This window comes from Osmia bicornis, chromosome 15 (genome assembly GCF_907164935.1).
Source record: "Osmia bicornis bicornis chromosome 15, iOsmBic2.1, whole genome shotgun sequence".
In the NCBI taxonomy this organism is placed as follows: Eukaryota; Metazoa; Arthropoda; class Insecta; order Hymenoptera; family Megachilidae; genus Osmia; species Osmia bicornis.
This window is the reverse complement of record NC_060230.1, coordinates 4,042,178-4,061,642: the sequence shown is the minus strand read 5'-3', so window position 1 is coordinate 4,061,642 and position 19,465 is coordinate 4,042,178. Positions and strand designations below refer to the sequence as shown.

General features: G+C 39.3%; 2 protein-coding genes and 1 long non-coding RNA gene across 4 annotated transcripts in view; 2 read left to right on the top strand and 1 right to left on the bottom strand.

Moving 5' to 3' along the window:
- The window catches only part of LOC114877373 (hemicentin-1-like), an 87,559-nt gene extending 81,043 nt beyond the window's left edge, over nucleotides 1-6,516 (top strand). Inside the window, exons 10-15 of one of the 2 annotated variants that reach the window (XM_029189882.2) lie at nucleotides 2,143-2,302; nucleotides 2,660-3,007; nucleotides 4,340-4,606; nucleotides 5,638-5,877; nucleotides 5,940-6,052; nucleotides 6,158-6,516. In XM_029189882.2, the coding sequence (XP_029045715.1) occupies nucleotides 2,143-2,302; nucleotides 2,660-3,007; nucleotides 4,340-4,606; nucleotides 5,638-5,877; nucleotides 5,940-6,052; nucleotides 6,158-6,238 (1,209 nt within the window). In that variant the 3' untranslated portion in view covers nucleotides 6,239-6,516. Of the gene's footprint in view, nucleotides 1-2,142; nucleotides 2,303-2,659; nucleotides 3,008-4,339; nucleotides 4,607-5,622; nucleotides 5,878-5,939; nucleotides 6,053-6,157 lie in introns of both variants that reach the window. The other variant, XM_029189881.2, reaches the window with a different exon arrangement.
- Nucleotides 6,517-9,976: 3,460 nt separating this feature from the next.
- LOC114877395 overlaps nucleotides 9,977-19,465 on the bottom strand; it is a 61,039-nt gene continuing 51,550 nt past the window's right edge. The window contains exon 3 of the long non-coding RNA XR_006830162.1: nucleotides 9,977-10,215. This is a non-coding gene — a long non-coding RNA (uncharacterized LOC114877395). The remainder of the gene's footprint in view (nucleotides 10,216-19,465) is intronic.
- Nucleotides 14,383-16,518, top strand: LOC114877394 (ecdysteroid-regulated 16 kDa protein). The gene is made up of 3 exons (XM_029189925.2): nucleotides 14,383-14,607; nucleotides 15,789-16,093; nucleotides 16,164-16,518. Exons 1-3 carry the CDS (start codon nucleotides 14,529-14,531, stop codon nucleotides 16,245-16,247), a joined length of 468 nt encoding a protein of 155 aa, XP_029045758.2. The 5' UTR covers nucleotides 14,383-14,528; the 3' UTR covers nucleotides 16,248-16,518.

The following is a 19,465-nucleotide window of genomic DNA, read 5'->3' as shown; positions in this document are numbered from 1 at the left end:
AATAGGAGTTATCGCTCTTGTCTACCCCTTTTCTCTTTCCTTTTCCTTTCTCTCTTCCTCACCCTTTCCTTCTCCCTTTCGCTCACCATCATCCTCTCCCCTGGCATCTGTTTGTAATGCAGAGAAGCAAATATATTCGTTGCTCGCTGCAAATACGTATTATTGTTCTGACATAAACGGGAATATTTAACGTCTAATACAAGCTGCGTTACGTTATACGAAAACGGAGGAATTCGCGATGAAATGAATACGCAAAGCCGTAAGAAACGGAATTATTCTTTTTGCTTGCGAAACAATCTTTGCAATTATATTCACAGTGTACGCGTTTTTTCAAATTGTCCTATGGAAAGTTTCATTTTCATTTGAAAATTAGAAAATCTGTTGAAACGACTAATCAAACGTCGGCAAATTTTCGCTGTTCCGCGTATTTTCACGTATCTTCTTTGGATACCGGACGAAGAGGAGGAAAGTTTAGCAACTCGTGATTTTAACGTGAGACTACGATGAAATATTCAAGTAGTCTACTTGCCGGCAGATATCCGCGGGAATATATAGGGTTCTCCGGGCAACGGAAATAATCGAGTTTCAGAAATTTACATCCATCTACGGGCTTGGATTTCCCGCGACACGCCTTGGGCTGCAATCTGTGTGCAAAGGCTTTGCCGGAAAGTTAAGGGTAAATTATAATATTGCGCGGGTATGCGTGCACGTAAATGCAGACGAAGACGATGATATAGAAATAGAAGAAGAGTAGGAGATGAAGAACCGCGAGAATTCCCGGGTTACTAACCAGATGTACTTACACGAGAGTGTTTGATTCATAGAGCGCGGGTGTGTTATTCAGAATGTTTCCGGACTGATTCAATAAAAATATAAGTTTCACGAATAAATATAAATTTACATCGCATACTGTGTAGAGATAGAAAGATGACTAGCGGGAGCAAAGCTCCACCTTCTCCCCACGTTTGATCCTCGCGTTTAAAGTTCATCGCAACGCTGACATCGTATCATCTTATTTTCCTTCTTTTGTCAGGCGACGCGATTAGTATGTTACCGCGTCGGCCATTAACGCGCAACCATCTAGTCGATGGTTCGACCAATCGTACCCGCATTCCTTTCGCTCCTCATCTTCCCATCTCTGCACGGTATCTACTGTAAATGAAGAAAAACGCAAGCAAAAAATATCAAAGCGATTATTTAATATTTTGCCAACGAAATTTACACGCACGATGCAGTTAGTAATGAACAAACTGTGTATGCCTGTAAATCAGTAGCTAAGGAGAAGTGCAAGACGAGCGTGAACGCACACGGTCGAGTATTCGCGATATAACAAGCTAGTAAGAATAGAGGAAGAAGTCGGAAGATTGTACTCGAGTAGTGTACATCGTAAATTCCCTTTGTCCAAGCTGGCGAGACTAACGACAATCTGCAAGCGCGACTATGCTCACGTTTCCTCGTTGTTGGCTTTGTGTTCGGTTGGAAAAGGTCTTTGGAAAAAGGACGAAACACGACGGGGTAGATTTGTTCGTTCAGAAGCGCAAAAAACGATCCATGTAAACTTTTATTCTCGTTCGGGTTCTCATCTTTTCATCTTCCGATCTTCTCTTAAATACTCATACCAGTTTTTCACGTTTATCTTGCTATATGAATGAGATTAAACCTTTGCAAGATCGACGAGTGGATAGCAGCTGGAGAATGTAGCAAACACGGGACTAACTTGTCGAAGCTTTGCTGCCTAACTTTTCTCGCTAACTGCAACCGACGGACGAGTAACTATGTACGACACGCGCAACAAACCGTGAACCAGCTTTTGCTCCTTACTTATCCCTCTTTCGTATATTCCGCGTGATTCGCGAGCAAAGTACGAGATTGTTGCATATGAAATCACTGGAAATATTTGTTTTTATAAAATAAAATAAAATATTAGTTCTAGTGTTAAGTCATTTTTCAGAATGTAAGGAGTAACTAACTTTAATTATTAATATCTTTTAAACAATTTACCGTCTGCCCACAAAACGGGGTATAGGCGTGTTCAGTTCGATGAGCTCTACAAGCTGGCAAAGTTTCATTAATAATTGAGTGTAACACTTGGGTAGTTCTCCGTATCAGATGCAGGAATATCTTTTCCCTTTGTTTGCCCAGGAAGAAGAGCTCCATTACAACGTCACCGCCGGCATAGTGCTCTCGGACCACTCTCTGGTGCTTCAAAGTATAACTCGAGAATCCGCTGGAAGGTACACCTGCATGGCCTTCAATGTCGAGGGTCGTGCCAGTTCTAACGTAGTGAACCTCGAGGTGATGTGTAAGTACGTTTTCTACTTTTGCGGCACACCTCTATCATACGAAATGAAAAAGAATAAAAAAAAGAAACCATTTCACGCCATGCAAAAGTCTGTGATAAAACTTGGCCCTGCTCGACGTACCTTTTCCCTAAGGACCAGCACACGAGCGGGTAATCGTTGCTTTTATTTTTCCTCGACGTTAATGCACCTAATGTATTCCCTCTGACGATGAGCAGGAGAAATACAAACCACCCACGAGATGCTTCACACCTTACCGTGACCTCTTCGTTTTTATTAACCGGAAACCCGGTGACGTTCGGCGAAATATGCAAAACATAAGATTCACAGACGCGCTTTCTGTCGACCATTCGTTACAGTCGCACCCGTTTGCAAGCACGTTGTAAACTCGTCGGCATGGAAGTATCAAAACGCTACACCTCCGCCGCTGAATGTTCCCGAAGAGATTCACGGTGCCTTGAAACACGAAACCATCAGTTTGGTCTGCGAGGTCGAGGCAAGTCCAACCACCGTCACCTTTCATTGGACCTTTAACAGCAGCGGCGACCTCACCGACATTCCGTCCACAAAGTACACGAACGAGGGTACATCGAGTAGACTCAACTACACGCCATCATCCGACATGGATTACGGGACGTTAGGTTGTTGGGCCAGCAACATCATTGGCTCCTCCAAACAGCCATGCATCTATCAAGTGATCGCGGCAGGTTCGTTAAAATTCAGTCCTACGATTATCACGATTTTCAATCTTTTTCCTTTTCTTTTGCATTTCATTTCACTTCGGATTTTTGCGAAATTTGGAAAACCTAACGAACATCAACGAACGAAATAAAAACAGCTTTGTATCTGGTTGTTCGTCGCATCATTTGTGTCGCATATGTTTTTGTGAAAATCTAATGAAAACCGTAATTGAATATGTTCATTACGGTATACTGTGAATGCGTCGCGACGGTAAATATACTGACCGAAAATTAGCCATGCTCGTGGAACGTCGAACGGATAAAACTACTTCTGCCAGCGACGAAATCGAGGGAATTAGTTTAGTCCTCGTCGCATCGGTACAATGCTCGTTTCAGCTCGGTCAGCACTTTCCCGACCAGATGATTTTGACTTCCTACCGTGCACCGGTTGCGGTAATTGGGCACATCATTTATTTTTACTGGAAAAGAAGCAACGTATTTCTTACGTAATTACCGGACAGCAGTTTTTTGCCGTTCGACAATCAGTACTCGCCACATGGAAGCAACGCTCCCGCAACACCGGTCACGAGTAATTAAATCGTTAATTGAAACGACGAACGCGACGCGCTAAGTGGATTCCCGCCAACTCCCTTTAAACGTGTTACACGATTAATATAAAATTCCTAATCACGTTGAACGCGTTCCGTTGCATCGTCAGAAACGAAACGAGTTGCCGAGGAAATTGTCAAAAATAATTTGCTGACCGCGTAGATGGAAACAAAGCAACGGTACGCGTTAAATAATTCGCAGGACACGGGGAAAGAATGAACGGGAATAAAAGCAGAATGGCCAAGAAGAGCGGAGGGGTTGTTGTGGTATGGTTTCAAAGGAAAGGGAGGTTTAAAAACGAAGAAAATCTATTTTATCGCGGCTCCGACTAATCTGCGTCGCTGCAAAGGATTATTCTCGTTGCACGTTATACAACGAAATTAAAAAAGAAAAAAAGAAAAAAAGTACAGCGACCACGAGTTATCCAACCGTTTCCATAAACCTCCTACCACAGCTAGTTTGCACACAAGAGATCTCGTTAATAGAACACCACTGTCGATAATGACGACTGTGGGACATTAATTTCATTAGCCACGAAGCAGCATCAGCATCGCGTTGCAATGTTCGTTACGCAATGAAATGAAGTTACATGTATGAACCGTAACACGATTAATACATCATTTTTTCACCCCTTTTCCGTCTCCCGCACGATTCTGTTACGCGATAACGCACGATATACACACGGTTTAACCACGGACAAAATAAAATTCATTAGGTTGTTGATTAACAATTGTTGTGTTTTGCTCGTAGGTAGACCGTACCCGTTGCAAAACTGTACGGCGCACAATCAGACCGGTTCCTGGATAAAGATATCGTGCGTAGAAGGATACGACGGTGGTTTGCCGCAAAAGTTCGTTGCTATAGTGGACAAACAGCGTTTGGAGTCAGCGAACCCCTATTGGGAGCTGGAACTACGGAAACCAACCACCGTCGCCCTTTATGCGGTCAATATGAAGGGTTCCAGCGATCCGGTGATCATGGAAGGTGAAGCGCTAAAAGGAGTCGCTAAATTTACCGGTACGTATTTTTCAATTCACAATGTAAAACTTTTTTAATACACTCTGAGTTAATATCACACCCTACCTAATCCAACGAGTAAAATTAGTTTAGTTTAGTTCAGTTTAATTATTCTATGTGTAGGTAGATCCGAACGATATTCTTTCAAACTGATAAAAATATTATATAATAATTATACTCTTAATCATTATTTATACAATACAAACGGCTTTATTTCATTATACTATCTAAATTTTCTATCGGTTCTTAGTACACAGCCTATTTGATACGAATTCACTATTACCTAATTAAACGGATCGAAACGAATCGTTTAATAACGCGATTAAAAAAGAATAACTAACACGAGCTTCGGCTAAAGAGAATATAATCTGGTTAAAATGTTGAAGGATAAGCAAAATTGTTAACAATCACAGAGATACAGGAAAACTTAAGAGGATGCTGGGAATAGGACGTCGCTTGTCAGCACAACGACCTCCACCAGAATCCGGAAACAAGCCTCAAAATTTATGAGCTATTATTATGCATTCTGTTTTCTCTCGTCCGTTTCTTCCCTTCACTTGCCCGCGTATCATCTATCCTCCAATAGAACTACCGTCCCAGACAGCTTTCCTACCTCGAAATTTCACACCGTGTAACGTTCATTAATCTTCACGGTCACAAAGATACGTCGTTGAAAGAACTGGCGTCAAGTCAACGGGACACAGAAATCAGCAGAGTTAAATGAATAATTCCCTCGATCTCGTAATTCCTGTATTTCAAGTTAAATCTTTTTTAATTTCACAAAAAATAAATGTGAAACGCTACGCATTAATCGACTTGTTGAAAGTTTAAGTATAAAAGATCTATTCGCAAAATACAAGAGTTCACGAAACAAAGTGCACTATCAAGCGTGTTATTTTCAAATAGAGAGTGTAGTACAAACCAATAAAGAGCAAGAATAAGAGAAAGAAAGAAACGAAATTAAATTCATCCACGTACGTTGTCGAATGCATTATGTATAAGAGTAGGATCGGTAGAGATTTCGTTTATAGGCGAATCGGTATCGTCGGTGGACATGTCGCCGATTCTGATTGGACTTGGCGGTACCGCAACCGGTTTAGGGTTAATCGTGACCGGAGTACTAATGGCACTTTGGCGAAAACACGCGGCTACCCCGACCAAACCAAAGCCACCCCAGCAGCCAACTATCGCGACTTTTGCTGGCAAGGGCGAAGAAGAGGACGGAAATCCGGATCTCATACCTACCACTGCCTTGACCAATCATCTTACTGGTACGTATTTTTAATGGCTTAGGTTCGTTTTATAAAAATAACTGTAATGAAATTTGTTTCAGACCGAAAGCTTCTGCACTACGGCTCCTTACCACGAAGGCCGCGTCAGCTGGAAGGTCGAGAGATGTCCCACGAAGTCCCAGAGGATTCTGATTATCCTCGTGCATCGCCAAACGTAAGCGAAGACCAAGTTTTCCGTTTGATTGTACGAAAAAGAAAGAAAGAAAGAAACAAGATGTAATGTTAACTTAGCTGTTCATTGTACAATTGATTGTTGCAGACATTTTATAGCCTTCAAAGGCCGCATCGATACTCAGAGACGGTAATCAGAAGTGCCGTGATCCAGGAGAGCTGTATTTAAAAGACGACTTAAGAATCGAAGAAAATCTTTGTAACAAACTGATTGAGAGAAAAGAAACCAGGTCCAAAGAGCTCAGTCAAAGAAGAAACGAGCTCCGTAAATGTAATGCTCTTGTCAGCGAAACAGGATATAAGAAAATTAAAAAAAAAACATAAATCAATAAATAAAAAGAAAGAAGACTAAAGCTATGCTTACGCCACCTTGTACACGTTTAAGCGTACGAAGACATTTATTAGCGAATCGATTAACAATATGCCTTTGTAAATATTGTATATAAATAAAACAACACATCGATTTCGTGTTAACATTTTTTTTTTATATATTAAAATTCTACCATGTCCTAGCCGCGTATAAACTTTACACGAAAGAAGAATTTTCAAGAGAAGATTTATTTATTTATTTTATTTGTATGCACATGGAAACAATAAATGAATACGGCTTTGTTCGAATAACACATCGATAATCATTATGGTTTCATACTTTCCTGTTTTTGTAATAAAAGTAAAGTTTCGTAACAACTATATTTTACAATACTTACCGAAAAATTCAACTCGATACGAACGGAAAAATGCACTTAAAAGTTTATAATATACATGGAATGGAACTTTTAATGAAAATTTTATTACTTTCAATTTGAAAATTTGTTTTAACCTGAAAACAAAATACAAGTTTAAAATTTTGTTACAATTTCCATTTCAACGTGACATCTCCGCCGTATTTCATTAAATTCAATCCAGTAATTAAAAAATATCGGCTTATCGTATCAGATATAAATAGTACGAATTCGCTGTTAAGTAAATTTATAGATAACGTGTTCAAAACGATCGTAAAATTTTTACAAACACGTTCGAAGCGCATTCTCTACGAACTGTTTTATGCAAAGTATTTTTAAACTGAGAAAAAAGATATCTCATTGTCTCTTTCGGATATGGATCGAGCCATGGACTATTTCCGCGAGTGATTTAATGTATCCGCGGACTTTAAATGCATTCGGTAAAAAGCGAATAGCAGTATCTCGTAAACAGTAGTCGGAGAACAAAGCTTGGAAGAGTATATCTTCGTGGCAGAGCAAAAGGTGATCGCATAAACTCTGACCTGTTATCTTTGAAATCCAGGCCAAGGAAAAGACGAGATTTATCGTGACCTCATCTCGCGACGAGCTTTGTTTCAGGACGCGAAAGTTGTAGATACTTAACGAAATTTTCTTTCCATCCGTTTCATTTATTTTTCCACCTACAATCATTTACTGCGAATACATATATATATCTGATTGATGATTTAACTGAATGATTTATTATTACAATTGCAATTGTTACTGTTATTGTTAGATGTACTTACATAATGTTGTTGCAAGTAGAATATTCTCTTGTAGAATGTAAAAACTTTTTCTTCTTCTTTTGCGTCTATTTTTCAACTCTTTCCTTTATTCTCTTCCATCGCCTAAACAAAAATTTTATTAGTTTGGCAACTTTATTGTACATAAACGTAATTACGTTGCCAATACAAATCTTTTAATTTTATAACACTTTATTTGAAATAAATTATTTGAAGTAAAGGGGTGTTCCTTTTTTACCTACATCTCGATATACAAAGACTTGCGCGGTGGGGTCCCAGAAACCCCAGGATGATATTAGGTCGGTATACAGATATCTTTCCGGCGCTTCGGGGTCCCTGAAACCCCGGATACCATTGTGTATGTAGTGTCACCGGTGCATAGGGGTCCCTAACACCCCAAATGACATCTGGCCTGTATACAGAGAGCGCTACCGATGCATCGGGGTCGCTGAAACCCCGGATGCCATTATGTCGGTATGTAAACAGCGTCGACGGTGCTGCGGGGTCCCTGACACCCCAAGACTATATCAGGTCGGTATGCAGACATCGTCAGTGGCGCTTCGGGGTCCCTGAAACCCCGGATGCCATTATGTCGGTATGTAAAGAGCGTCGGCGGTGCTGCGGGGTCCCTGACACCCCAAGACTATATCAGGTCGGTATGCAGACATCGTCAGTGGCGCTTCGGGGTCTCTGAAACCCCGGATGCCATTATGTCGGTATGTAAAGAGGGTCGGCGGTGCTGCGGGGTCTCTGACACCCCAAGACGATATCAGGTCGGTATACAGGCGTCGTCACTGGCGCTTCGGGGTTCCTAGCACCCCGGATACTATATTATTGGTATGCAGAGATAGTCACCGGCTCTACGGGGTCCTTAACACCCCAATATGATATCAGGTCTGTACGCAGAGGCTGTCATTAGCGCAGCGGGGTCCCTAACACCCCTGTATGAAATCAGGTCCGTATGAAAAGGGCGCAATCAGTATAATAATTGTCCTCTAATTTTTTTAAAGAGTTTGCTTAATTTATTTCATTTACTTTTTTTTTGCTTATTAAATAAGCTCATCGAAGGGGAATAACTTTTATGATTATATCCCTTTTCTGGGTCTCAGCCGAGGACCCCATTTATTTTACTTTTGCTAGTTATTTATATAATTTTATCCCTCATTATTGGCCAAGGCCATCTCTGCATCCCTTACATCACTGCATTCCTTACATCTCTTCATCCCTTAAATCCCTACATTCTTATCATCCCTACATTCTTTTCATCCCTACATTCTTTTCATCCCTACATTCTTTTCATCCCTACATTCTTTTCATCCCTACTTTGTTTGCATCTCTGCATCCCTTATAATAAATATATTATAAAGACTGCTTCGAGTAAAGGTAAGTAAAGGTAAGTAAAGGTAAGTTAGTTCCAAATTTCGCGAAAATTTCGAAAAAACAGCGCCCCCTAGCAGCAAAAATTTGAACTAAAATTCGATGTTGAATCAGCGCCCTCTGGTGGCGAAAAAAGGAACTAGATCTTGCTCGGTTTCTGGCCCTCTGGCGGGAAAAATGTGAACTAAAATTTCGACCTCGAATCAGCGCCATCTGGTTTCAGAAAAAGGAACTAAATCAAGTCGAAATTTTGGCCCTCTGGCGGGAAAAATGTGAACTAAAATTTCGACCTCGAATCAGCGCCATCTGGTTTCAGAAAAAGGAACTAAATCAAGTCGAAATTTTGGCCCTCTGGCGGGAAAAATGTGAACTAAAATTTCGACGTCGAATCAGCGCCCTCTGGTGGCGAAAAAAGGAACTAAATTTGGATAAAATCGCAGGGCTTATAGCCACAAAAATTTCAACTCAATTTCAGGAAGGTACTGGGATGTATGGAATGCAGAGGTGTAAAGGATACAGGGATATAAGGGATGTAGAGATATAGGGGATGTCGAGATGTAAGGGATGAAGAGATGTAAGGAATGTAGGGATGAAAAGGATGCAGGGATGTAAGGGATGCAGCTGTGGTGTAAGAGATGAAGAGATGTAAGGAATGTAGGGATGAAAAGAATGCAGGGATGTAAGGGATGCAGCTGTGGTGTAAGGGATGAAGAGATGTAAGGAATGTAGGGATGAAAAGGATGCAGGGATGTAAGGGATGCAGCTGTGGTGTAAGGGATGAAGATATGTAAGGGATTCAGAGATGTAAGGGATGTAGAGATGTAGGGGATGTAGAGATGTAAGGAATGTAGAGATGTAAGGAATGTGGAAATGTAAGGAATGCAGGGAATACACGGGAGTAATAAAATTAACACGTTCGTCCTCCTAATGAGTTTATTCAATAAGCTAAGAAGATAAATACCGCAAATGAAATGAATCTTATACAGATATCTGTATAAGATTTGGATTATACATATGATGGACGTGTCGTAAACATTGCAGTTTACTTCATCAGGGCGAGAGACAACCCCATACTGATTGCTCCCGTACAGGGTGTCCCTATTTATCCAGAACTGAAGTCGTTGTTGGGTGACGTTCCAGTTGAGTAGAGTTGACTAATCGGGTGACTGTTTTAATTGAATGGCCAGTCAATTAAAAAACCGGGAGGATGCTGTTCCAAATTGGATATATTGGCGCCCGTTCTCAAGGCACAAATTCAATACCCCCTGAAAACAAAAGCATGTTTAGTCTTGTTGAATCTGTAGCCACGACTGATAATGAATATGCAAGTCAGATTCATCGAGGAACCATCTGTCGAATCATTGTGGAAAATGATTTTCATTTCTGTTTTACTGACCTCTGGTAAAACAGATTGATCCATATCTCATATTTAAAATACGAAAGATTATTCATTTAGGTATCGTTATTCAAATTTATTATTAACATATCACAAAATAAAGATATTATGTACATTTTCATACGTGTATTTAAGTGTGTTTCAGTTTTTGTCCTTTCGTCTGCTGTTGATTCAATGTCGTCTGTTTTTTCGCAATCTTTCATGCGATAAAGATATGTAATACAACGTATTTATGCAAGCTAGCATACCGGAAATCATTACACATATCTGTCATCAAAGAAATTACGTATTTGCAGTTGTACGCGATGATTTGCAAGCATTTTATTTATTCGATTCGATAGAATCCGTAACCACATATTCTACTTACAAATGGAAACATCGCAGAAACGATTTCTCATTCAGCCTTCATTTTCTTTGAAGACGTTTCACAGAAAATTAAGACGTAGTTGCTTAACCGAGAGAAACTACATTGCCTCTTATACAGTGTTCTAATTAGTCGAAATGAGGTAATTGTCTTTGCAAAGTATAGACGAAAAAAGAAAGAGCTATTTTAAAACCGATCGTACATCTTTTAGACGATACTTACTTCCTATACAAGCAGCTATGTGTCATAGCAATGTGCAAGTTTAATATAGACAATAAACGCAGTAACTTGAGGTATGCGACATAGCCAGACGAATAACAGCCTAAAGGTAAATTCAGCAAAAAAGAAAATGTAACGTATAAATAGGTTGTTCGAGGAGAAATATTTTTCTACAAAGCGAGCTGGCGTTCATGCAACGATCTTTAACGAAGAAGGAGAGGTCATGTATGTACGGAACCGTGGGCGTCAAGGAAATCGACCGAGGAATCGCTTCACGCCGAAGAATATCAGCGATCATACGCGCGACGACTATCAACGCAAAGTTTCAGTCGTGTTTCGCTTACATAATTATTTTTACGTGGCCGCTTTTTTCGTATCGCGTTTCCGAGAATCGAATAACGTTGAATCGTGATTTTTATTTACGCATCACCACGCTAGTAACCTTCGTTTCTTCAGTTCATTTTTCATACCGCTCACTTCCGTTACAAACATCCTGCGTCCAATTTCGATGCTTCTAACAACTGATGAACCAGCGATCTACAGTTTGAAGTTGAAATTTTTTCACAGGTAAATCGCTGCACAGGGCATGTATAATTAATACATTTGACTACCTTGACGGTCAACGGTGATCAATGCTTGAAATGTAACGCGATCGAATAATTAACACGTTTACTGCTGCGAGGGTCATTGCTGATTGACGTCTCAAGTGTAATATGATAAAAGGAATGAAAGATTGCGAATAACAAATTAATAGTATAAATCAGTATTAAGCATATTACTGTTATGCAATTAATGCCAGGTTGACTCATCTTTAACTATAAACTAAAACTTTGAACCAATTCACGTAGGTACTTATTTACTATCTCGTACGAATAATTACCTATTAATACCTATAATTACCTATAATCCGTATCCATTACAATTTGAAGCGCAATGTTATTCAAATAGTTTGGCGTGTCTGCAGACGTGGGATAACTTATCTTCAGTTCGGCACCTTACAATTAATTAAATTGTTTAAAAACCAGTTAACCGATCGAACCGAATCAACTGACGCGACGCGACCGATTATTATCATTATTCCAATTATTATCATCTCCTCTCCAATTTATCATGATATTATTTTATATTAAAAAACGCAAATATATTCGATGCAGCGATGAGAAGCAGTAAGATATGGCACAGGTTGTTTGCATCAATAAAGATGGAGTTTAAACGAACGCGTCCAATTGTTCGACAGCCGAAAAATTAATTGAAACGAATATACCGAACGTATAACGAACCCGGTAATCAAGCATACATATACGCAGCGAGACTGTTAAAATGGTTCCGAGGAAGTGTATATAACGCGTATCGTCGTGGACTCATCAAGAATTCTCTCCTTCTACCTCAAGGTTACTGTCGCTAACGACAGTAATTGGTATTCTAGCTGGCTTTCTACTTTTGCTGTTGCACTTTGCGTTTCTCAACATCGTTTTTGTTCTTATCGTGCAATTATTATCTAGCCTCGGGTAATAATGCATCAGCTCGTTGAACGAGTCGTTAGAATAATCAAATGGCACCTGTTCTCCGTTATACATTCTTTATTTATGTTCGAAGTCACGCTGGTATGATTTCAAGGAGATTTCGTAACCCTTTCAAACGAGATCCGACGACGCGAAGGTCGTTTAAGTAGAAATATTTTATTTTTTATTTATTTACTTTACCTTTGCGTTATCGTCGAATTCGTCGGAGAAAAGGAAAAAGAAAGACGAAAAGAGGCGAGAAGGGTTTCGATGGGATTGGAACGCGTCGCGTTTACGGGTATTAATCGGAGGTTATCCCGGTAAGTGGAAAAAAGGAATTTCATTTGTTAGAATCGCCAGAGTAGCGACACAGAACGTTGTTAATTTCCGGTCCTTTGTTCCTCGCAACCGCGAGCTCGTTTCATTTCCGTTTAGCGACACGACCGCGTGTCACCGGACCGAACGAATAAGAAAAAGAGAAAAAGGAATTAAAGCTTCATCAGAGGGAATGGCTTTCGTTAATCGTTCGAATGATCGCGTTGCTTTAGTTTCACGTTTAAAAAGATCCTTTTATCGCGTCTGAAGACTTTCCTACGATTTCTGATACATCATTGAACGCGAATATCTGTTATTACAAAGTATGTGACATTAACTCTCGAGATGACAGATACGATTAAAGAAGATGCCAAAATGTTGCAATAGAAGGTATGATTATTGTTATTAATATATTAATTTTGTGTACGTGATAAACGAACCTGGAAATATTAGATAATCAAAAGGAATAATTGTGCTAATTACACCAGCGCTCATTAAATGTTATATAAACCTATAAAGACAGATACGATTAAAGAAGATGCCAAAATATTGCAATAGAAAGTATGATTATTGTTATTAATATATTAATTTTATGTACGTGACAAACGAACTTGGAAATATTAGATAATCAGAAGGAATAATTGTGCTAATTACACCAGCGCTCATTAAATGTTATATAAACCCATGAAAATTGTAAAATCCTTAAGAGATTCGAAACAAATATGTATTGTATAGATATTATTGTATATATAGTGAGTAATCATCGATCATTGATCACACAGTTTGCACCAATATTGACATTTGGACGATCAGTTTCTTTTCTCTTCAAATTTTCATGATAACACTTTGTTTTATACTAACCAAAATTGTTCATAGTTCAAGCGTTCTTCTATCGTAAGTTTAATACATTTGACAATTGTTTGTTTAGGAGGATCATTATCACGTAGAAAAAATAAAATTCTCCTGAATCGTCTTCGCGTGAAGTAGTCAGCAGCAAATATGTACCCTTCGGACGACTCTTAAGCAATGAAAGTTGTCGAAACTTCATCTATTGTTGCACGTATCGAGTGTCGAGTGACGTTAATTGTTTGCACAATTATTTTTGAAATATCGTACATTGGACTATACTCGCGTTGCTTAAGAAAAAATGACGGACATGGCGATTATTTATAAGGAAATACAAAAGTCAACATTTTTCTGGCGATTTCGTAATCGTCGAAAGAAAAATTGCTCCGATATATCTGAAATGATTTGAAAACATTTTTTAAAACGAATCGGTTTCAAAAGTAAATGTATCGATGTTATGAGAAATAAGTCTAATTGTCAGTCCCGTTGCTCGTTAGGCTACGATTTAGGATACACTGATCGATCGCGATCCGTGAGACGATCGAGTGTCAATGTTACAAGGCTCGGGGTTAACAGGTTAATTATCTGCCACGGTTCATCGTCACTCGATCCCGATCGATTCTATCTTTCGCACATTTTTTTATATTTTCCCGGCTGCATCGTTGTTTTTAATGTTTTATGAATTTACGGAATCCCTACCATTTTTGTTTCGCTTTTTTCCCGCGTCCCCACCGAGGTCGCTCTTCCTCTTCTACGAGGAAGGGGAATCCATTTAAATTGAACTTTGACGAATCACCGAGCACAACGTTTCATCCCGCGGCAACTCTCACCGTCAGTCGAGAGTCGGACCTGGACCTGATTGGAACCAACAAGAGTGACTAACAGTATTTCTTCTTCCATACATTCTTCGTTAAGAACACGATACTTTCACCAAAGATGCTGAGGGAAACGATTCTCGTTTTCGCGGCTCTGCTCGTGATCGCCAGTACCACGGAAGTCACTAAGTGCGGCACTGGTGCGTAACAACATTGTTTGATTTTTCGTTAACAGAGTAAAAGAAAGATTTTACTAGAAATCCGGAGGTTCGTTTGTTTTTCTGAATGTGATTTCAATTCAAATCGTAAGTGTTGTTGAATATTTATTAATTAATACAAAAATTATTTATTAAAACTTGTTCCATTCGTACAAAAATCTTAAAATTTGTTGAACATAGAAACGTAACCGTTTGAATTTCACGGTTGATCTTGTTCTCTGTCGAAAAGTGCCATCGCGTTGATTTAGTAGTGGAATAGATGGAATAGATGAAATTAATAATTTTAATATACAAGCTTTACTTTATCAAAATCCAACTAATTTTCTATTTTCTATATATTTTTATAAGACGAGTAGCTGTGGAATTGAAAAATGTACCTCAACGAATTTCAGATATTCTCACTGTTAGCCTGTTTGCAGACAACATTGTAAAAGTTTCTTGTTTCTCTGAGAAATCAATATTTTCCATATTTACAGTCTCAAGTCCAAGTTATACGTTAGATCACAAGGTATACAAAACCGGTTGTATCTACTTAATGTAGTGTTTGCATTTAAATGTACATACATACAAGTTTACATAACGTTCATCATCAATAACGTTAATAAGTTATCAAAATTTATCAATTTCCTTCGAAAACGATCAATTTCCTCGCGCATCGAGCACGAATGCTCGTAATTTTCCTTAACCTGTCGTTAATAAGTGGATTACTTGCACGCACCGTTCCAATTTGTTCTTTTTTTCTGAAGGAGAAAACTTTCCACTGTGCGTGGCTACTTATAATCTCCGTTTATATATACTCCATACCTCCATCTGATCACCTTGAAATTGATTATTTCGAACCGGAGAAACGGGGTTTCTCCTGTATCTTCAATTCAACGTGTTTTTTTCTTTGTTTTTCCTTCTGTTTTTTTTTTTTTATGTAAATCGAGTTTCTCAGCGAAAAGAAATATGCAAAAATGTACATTGTAAGAGCATAGAAAAGAAACTGGTCGTCTGGTCGAACATTGTTATCAATGAAAACGTTGCGAGATGCTGGTTCGATGAGGTCAACAGAAAAATCCACTTCCAATAGTATCCGGTTATGTAATTCTCGTCTTGGCGCTGATTCGACGAACTTGATGAACATATTTTTCTACTTCTTCTTTCTGTTTTTCTTGTTACAGGAGAAAAGTTCGAGGATTCCAATCAGGTTAAGATATCCGGCTGCGACGTACCACCGTGTAAATTGAAACGCAGGACAAAGTATTCGATCGAGGAGAAGTTCGTGCCAGACCAAGATGTCGAGAACCTGGTGAACTCGGTGAACGCCGCCATTCTGGGTGTACCGTTGCCATTCGTCGGTGTCGATGGTACCAGCGCATGTAACAGCGTGTTCAACGCGGACGGAAGTCCGGCTGGGTGCTCGCTGAAGAAAGGAGTGGAATACATTTACAAGCAAGAGTTTCCTATACTTCAAATTTATCCCACTGTTAGTGTTTTGATTTTTAAGTTACGCGTCTCGAACGACTTGAAGTTATAATTTTTCATTTTTCTTTTAGGTCTCCATGGTCATACATTACGAGCTGATGGACGGAAATCACTCGGTGGCATGTTTCGAAGTTCCCGCGAAGATCACCAACTGAGAGGAGCTGATTCGTTATTTTTTCTAAGAGATCCGAACACCGTAACCCCTTCTGGAAGTCGCGAAACTCGGCCTCTCGGTCCGAAACAAAGTGTAAAATAAAGAATGACGACGTGGAACAGAGAGCGTTCGTTTTGAGAAACGAATCTCTCCCGCGAGGAGAGAGCGATCTCTTTTTAAATAGTTCCATTCATGAACGAGCTTAATCAGTATACGCTATACGCTGTATCACGCGTAATCATAATTAATAATAAAAATGCTTTTATATGTTATCAAATCTCGTTTCTGTCCTCCCTACTCAATGAATCTCCTGTACTTTGAATGCCTCGCATCATTTATATATATATACTATACATTGATTAACGAATGAATCAAGGAAGGGAAAGATTTATCTAACATAATTTTAAAATAACGTGAATTTGAAAATGATAGGTGGTCGATAATATAGAGATCTCGAGAAGATTGGTAGCTGGTGCCACACACGGCTGTTCAGAGAAATGCCTCCTAGATGCTTGCTTTCTCCGATGGTACAACCATTCAAATGGAGCTAATTCCCCATTGGGGTGCATTATAGGGGTGTTCTCTACACTTGGAAGAATCTAAATATGCCGATGTTTGAAAGTAACAATGAATACTCTTCGAGGCATTAAATTAAATGCAATATTGTTGCATGTTCTAAAAATAATAAAGAGCCATTAGAAAATACAATCTTAATCCAAAATAAGCAGGTGTTTCCTAGCTCGAAATTAGCGACTACCCTCTTTCTTATTTGAAGTCCGCAAAACGAGAGATTCGAGAACAAGTAAGAAGTAAGAAGATTACTTTATAGTAATTTATCTGATCCGTAATAATCGACTTATTTCGGCGCAAAACTGTAGCACTAACGTGAAACCTTGTACGATAATAATAATATGTACGGTAATAATTAGCAAAAATATATGAGAATAAATCCATAGAAATATCAGTTTTTTATTGCTAAAACGCGTAGGATTGATCGAAAGAAAAAATGATGGGAAACACATTGAAAGACGTTTTCGTAACAAGTCTCTTCGCGAAGATTATGTTTTCCACGATCGTTCCTTTTCTATTTCAACAATACCGATTTCTTCCAAGCGTTTCATTCGACCGGGAATCCATGCAGACGTATAAAGCTGAATCGAAGCGCGCGATAACGAGCTCACAGCACGCGGTATTCGTGGCAGGTTTCATAAATAACGAAAGTTGCGAACGATCTGTCTTCCCTACCCGCTTATTTTCCCCAGCCCAACCGTTCGTGTCTCATCGTGAGTTACAAAAGTAAATTACGACAGCCCGTTGATCGATACCATCTCCATTAATAATTCAATTACAAACAGTTGTAGTGATTGTAGTCACATGTAGGTGTACCGATCATTCTTCATCCACGTCTTATTATTATTTTAGACTTTCGAAAGGAATCGAAAACTTCTCTTTGTTTTTCTTCACGAGTCGAATCATGGATCTTGATCTATCATAAACGATACTCGCTTTTTGGAGATCATCGTGTTATCAACTAAAGTTTCATAAAGATCGAGTAAACGTCGTCGCGTGAAGGAAAACGGCGCGTTAATCTGAAACTCGAATCGCACGGAACAAAAACGTTTTTTACTGGTGTCGTGCGATCAGAGAGCTTAATGACCGCGTTAATAGCGGACTTCTGCGTAACGTCGCTCGATCAGAAAGCTCGAAGCTCGCAATTTTTGCTCAACGTCCACTTTTTCGTGATACCTAACCGCTGCACGTAACCTCGCGTTGCGTTTCGATTAAGCTTGATTGTTTTATCGGTACCCCCGCGACAATAACAAATGGTACTTCAAAGCAGTATTTGACGGCTGCGCTAGGAAAGCGAGAAAACTTTTCAGAAGAATAACACGGGAGTAGAAGTTCCAGAAGTTTGTCGGTGGTCTCTAAATTATCGTGTCTTCTTCATTTTTACAAAATTCGCAAGCGTTGTAAATGAATTACAGCACCGTCCTATATCTACCATATACCATGTACATATTTGAATTTTCAGAATACTGTAAAAATCCAAAATTCGACAATCCTTACGTTCTCCCGTTGCTTTTTCATTCGCTATCTGTGTCAACTGGAAATTAGTTTTCATGAACGTACTACCGTGTAGCGTGCACGGAAGTAACGAGCAGGTTTTTATTTTCTTCAGACTTTATTATGAAATTTTTAGTACGTTTAAATTACACGGTAACGTGATATATGCGACACCGGCGCTTCGTTCAAGCTCGCCGTTCTCAGTTTATATGTTATAATATTTTGGGAATTGAAATAAACGAGAGTTAATCAAAGTTTCATTATACTAACAAATCCAGTTAGGTATGTAGGCACTAGGAATTCTTTAAAGTTAAACATAAGAAATTTATCTTGGAGTTTTTCTGTTAATGAACAAATATGTATTATAAATGACAATGAACGAGTTCGTACCGATAGTACCTATACTCGTAATATTTAGCAGTGTAAATTTAGTTTCTATGTATGAAGTGGGTATGCATATTCAGGGGGATGAAGAAACCTTGCGTACAAGGGGCAGGTTTCAGTTATTAATCCTTTGTCAACGCTTCCTTTATCGAGCAAGCTCATAACGAGTAAAGCGATTGCACGCAAAGAAAGGGTGGTTTTCGTATTCGATAAACCCTTCGGTGTTTTTATACATGGACGCAGACATGTCGTCGCAAGGGATGACACACGTGTACTCGGAGGCTCGAATAAGCCATTCCCTTGTCGAAAAGATAGCTTTCAGAAGGCACGAGTGGCATTCCTGCCTTTCAGAAGCTTTTAAGTTGACCATGATCCGTGACACCAGTCGGATAGCATCTGCTTCCTCGTCCTCCTCTTTCCTTCCTACCACTCTTACCATCCCTATTTCGATCTCTTCTACTCTCTACCTCTACTTCTACCCCCGCTCCTTTTCATCCCTTCGCGTCAACTCCCTTCCAGCCCTCTTAAGCCACTATAAACCGTCTTCGACATTGAACAGAAAGCAAACACTCGTCCGCGTCGACTACCGGAGTGTGAACAATTATCTAAACACCGCAATCGAGAAGCGTGTTTTGTCGAACGACCCTTCGTTTTCTTTTCTTTCATCCGGACAAGTTTCGAAGCAATCGTCTCAATTAACGTTGACGTTATTTAAATGAACATTTTACATATTAAATTATCGAATTAATATTTAATTCGATTCAACCTATC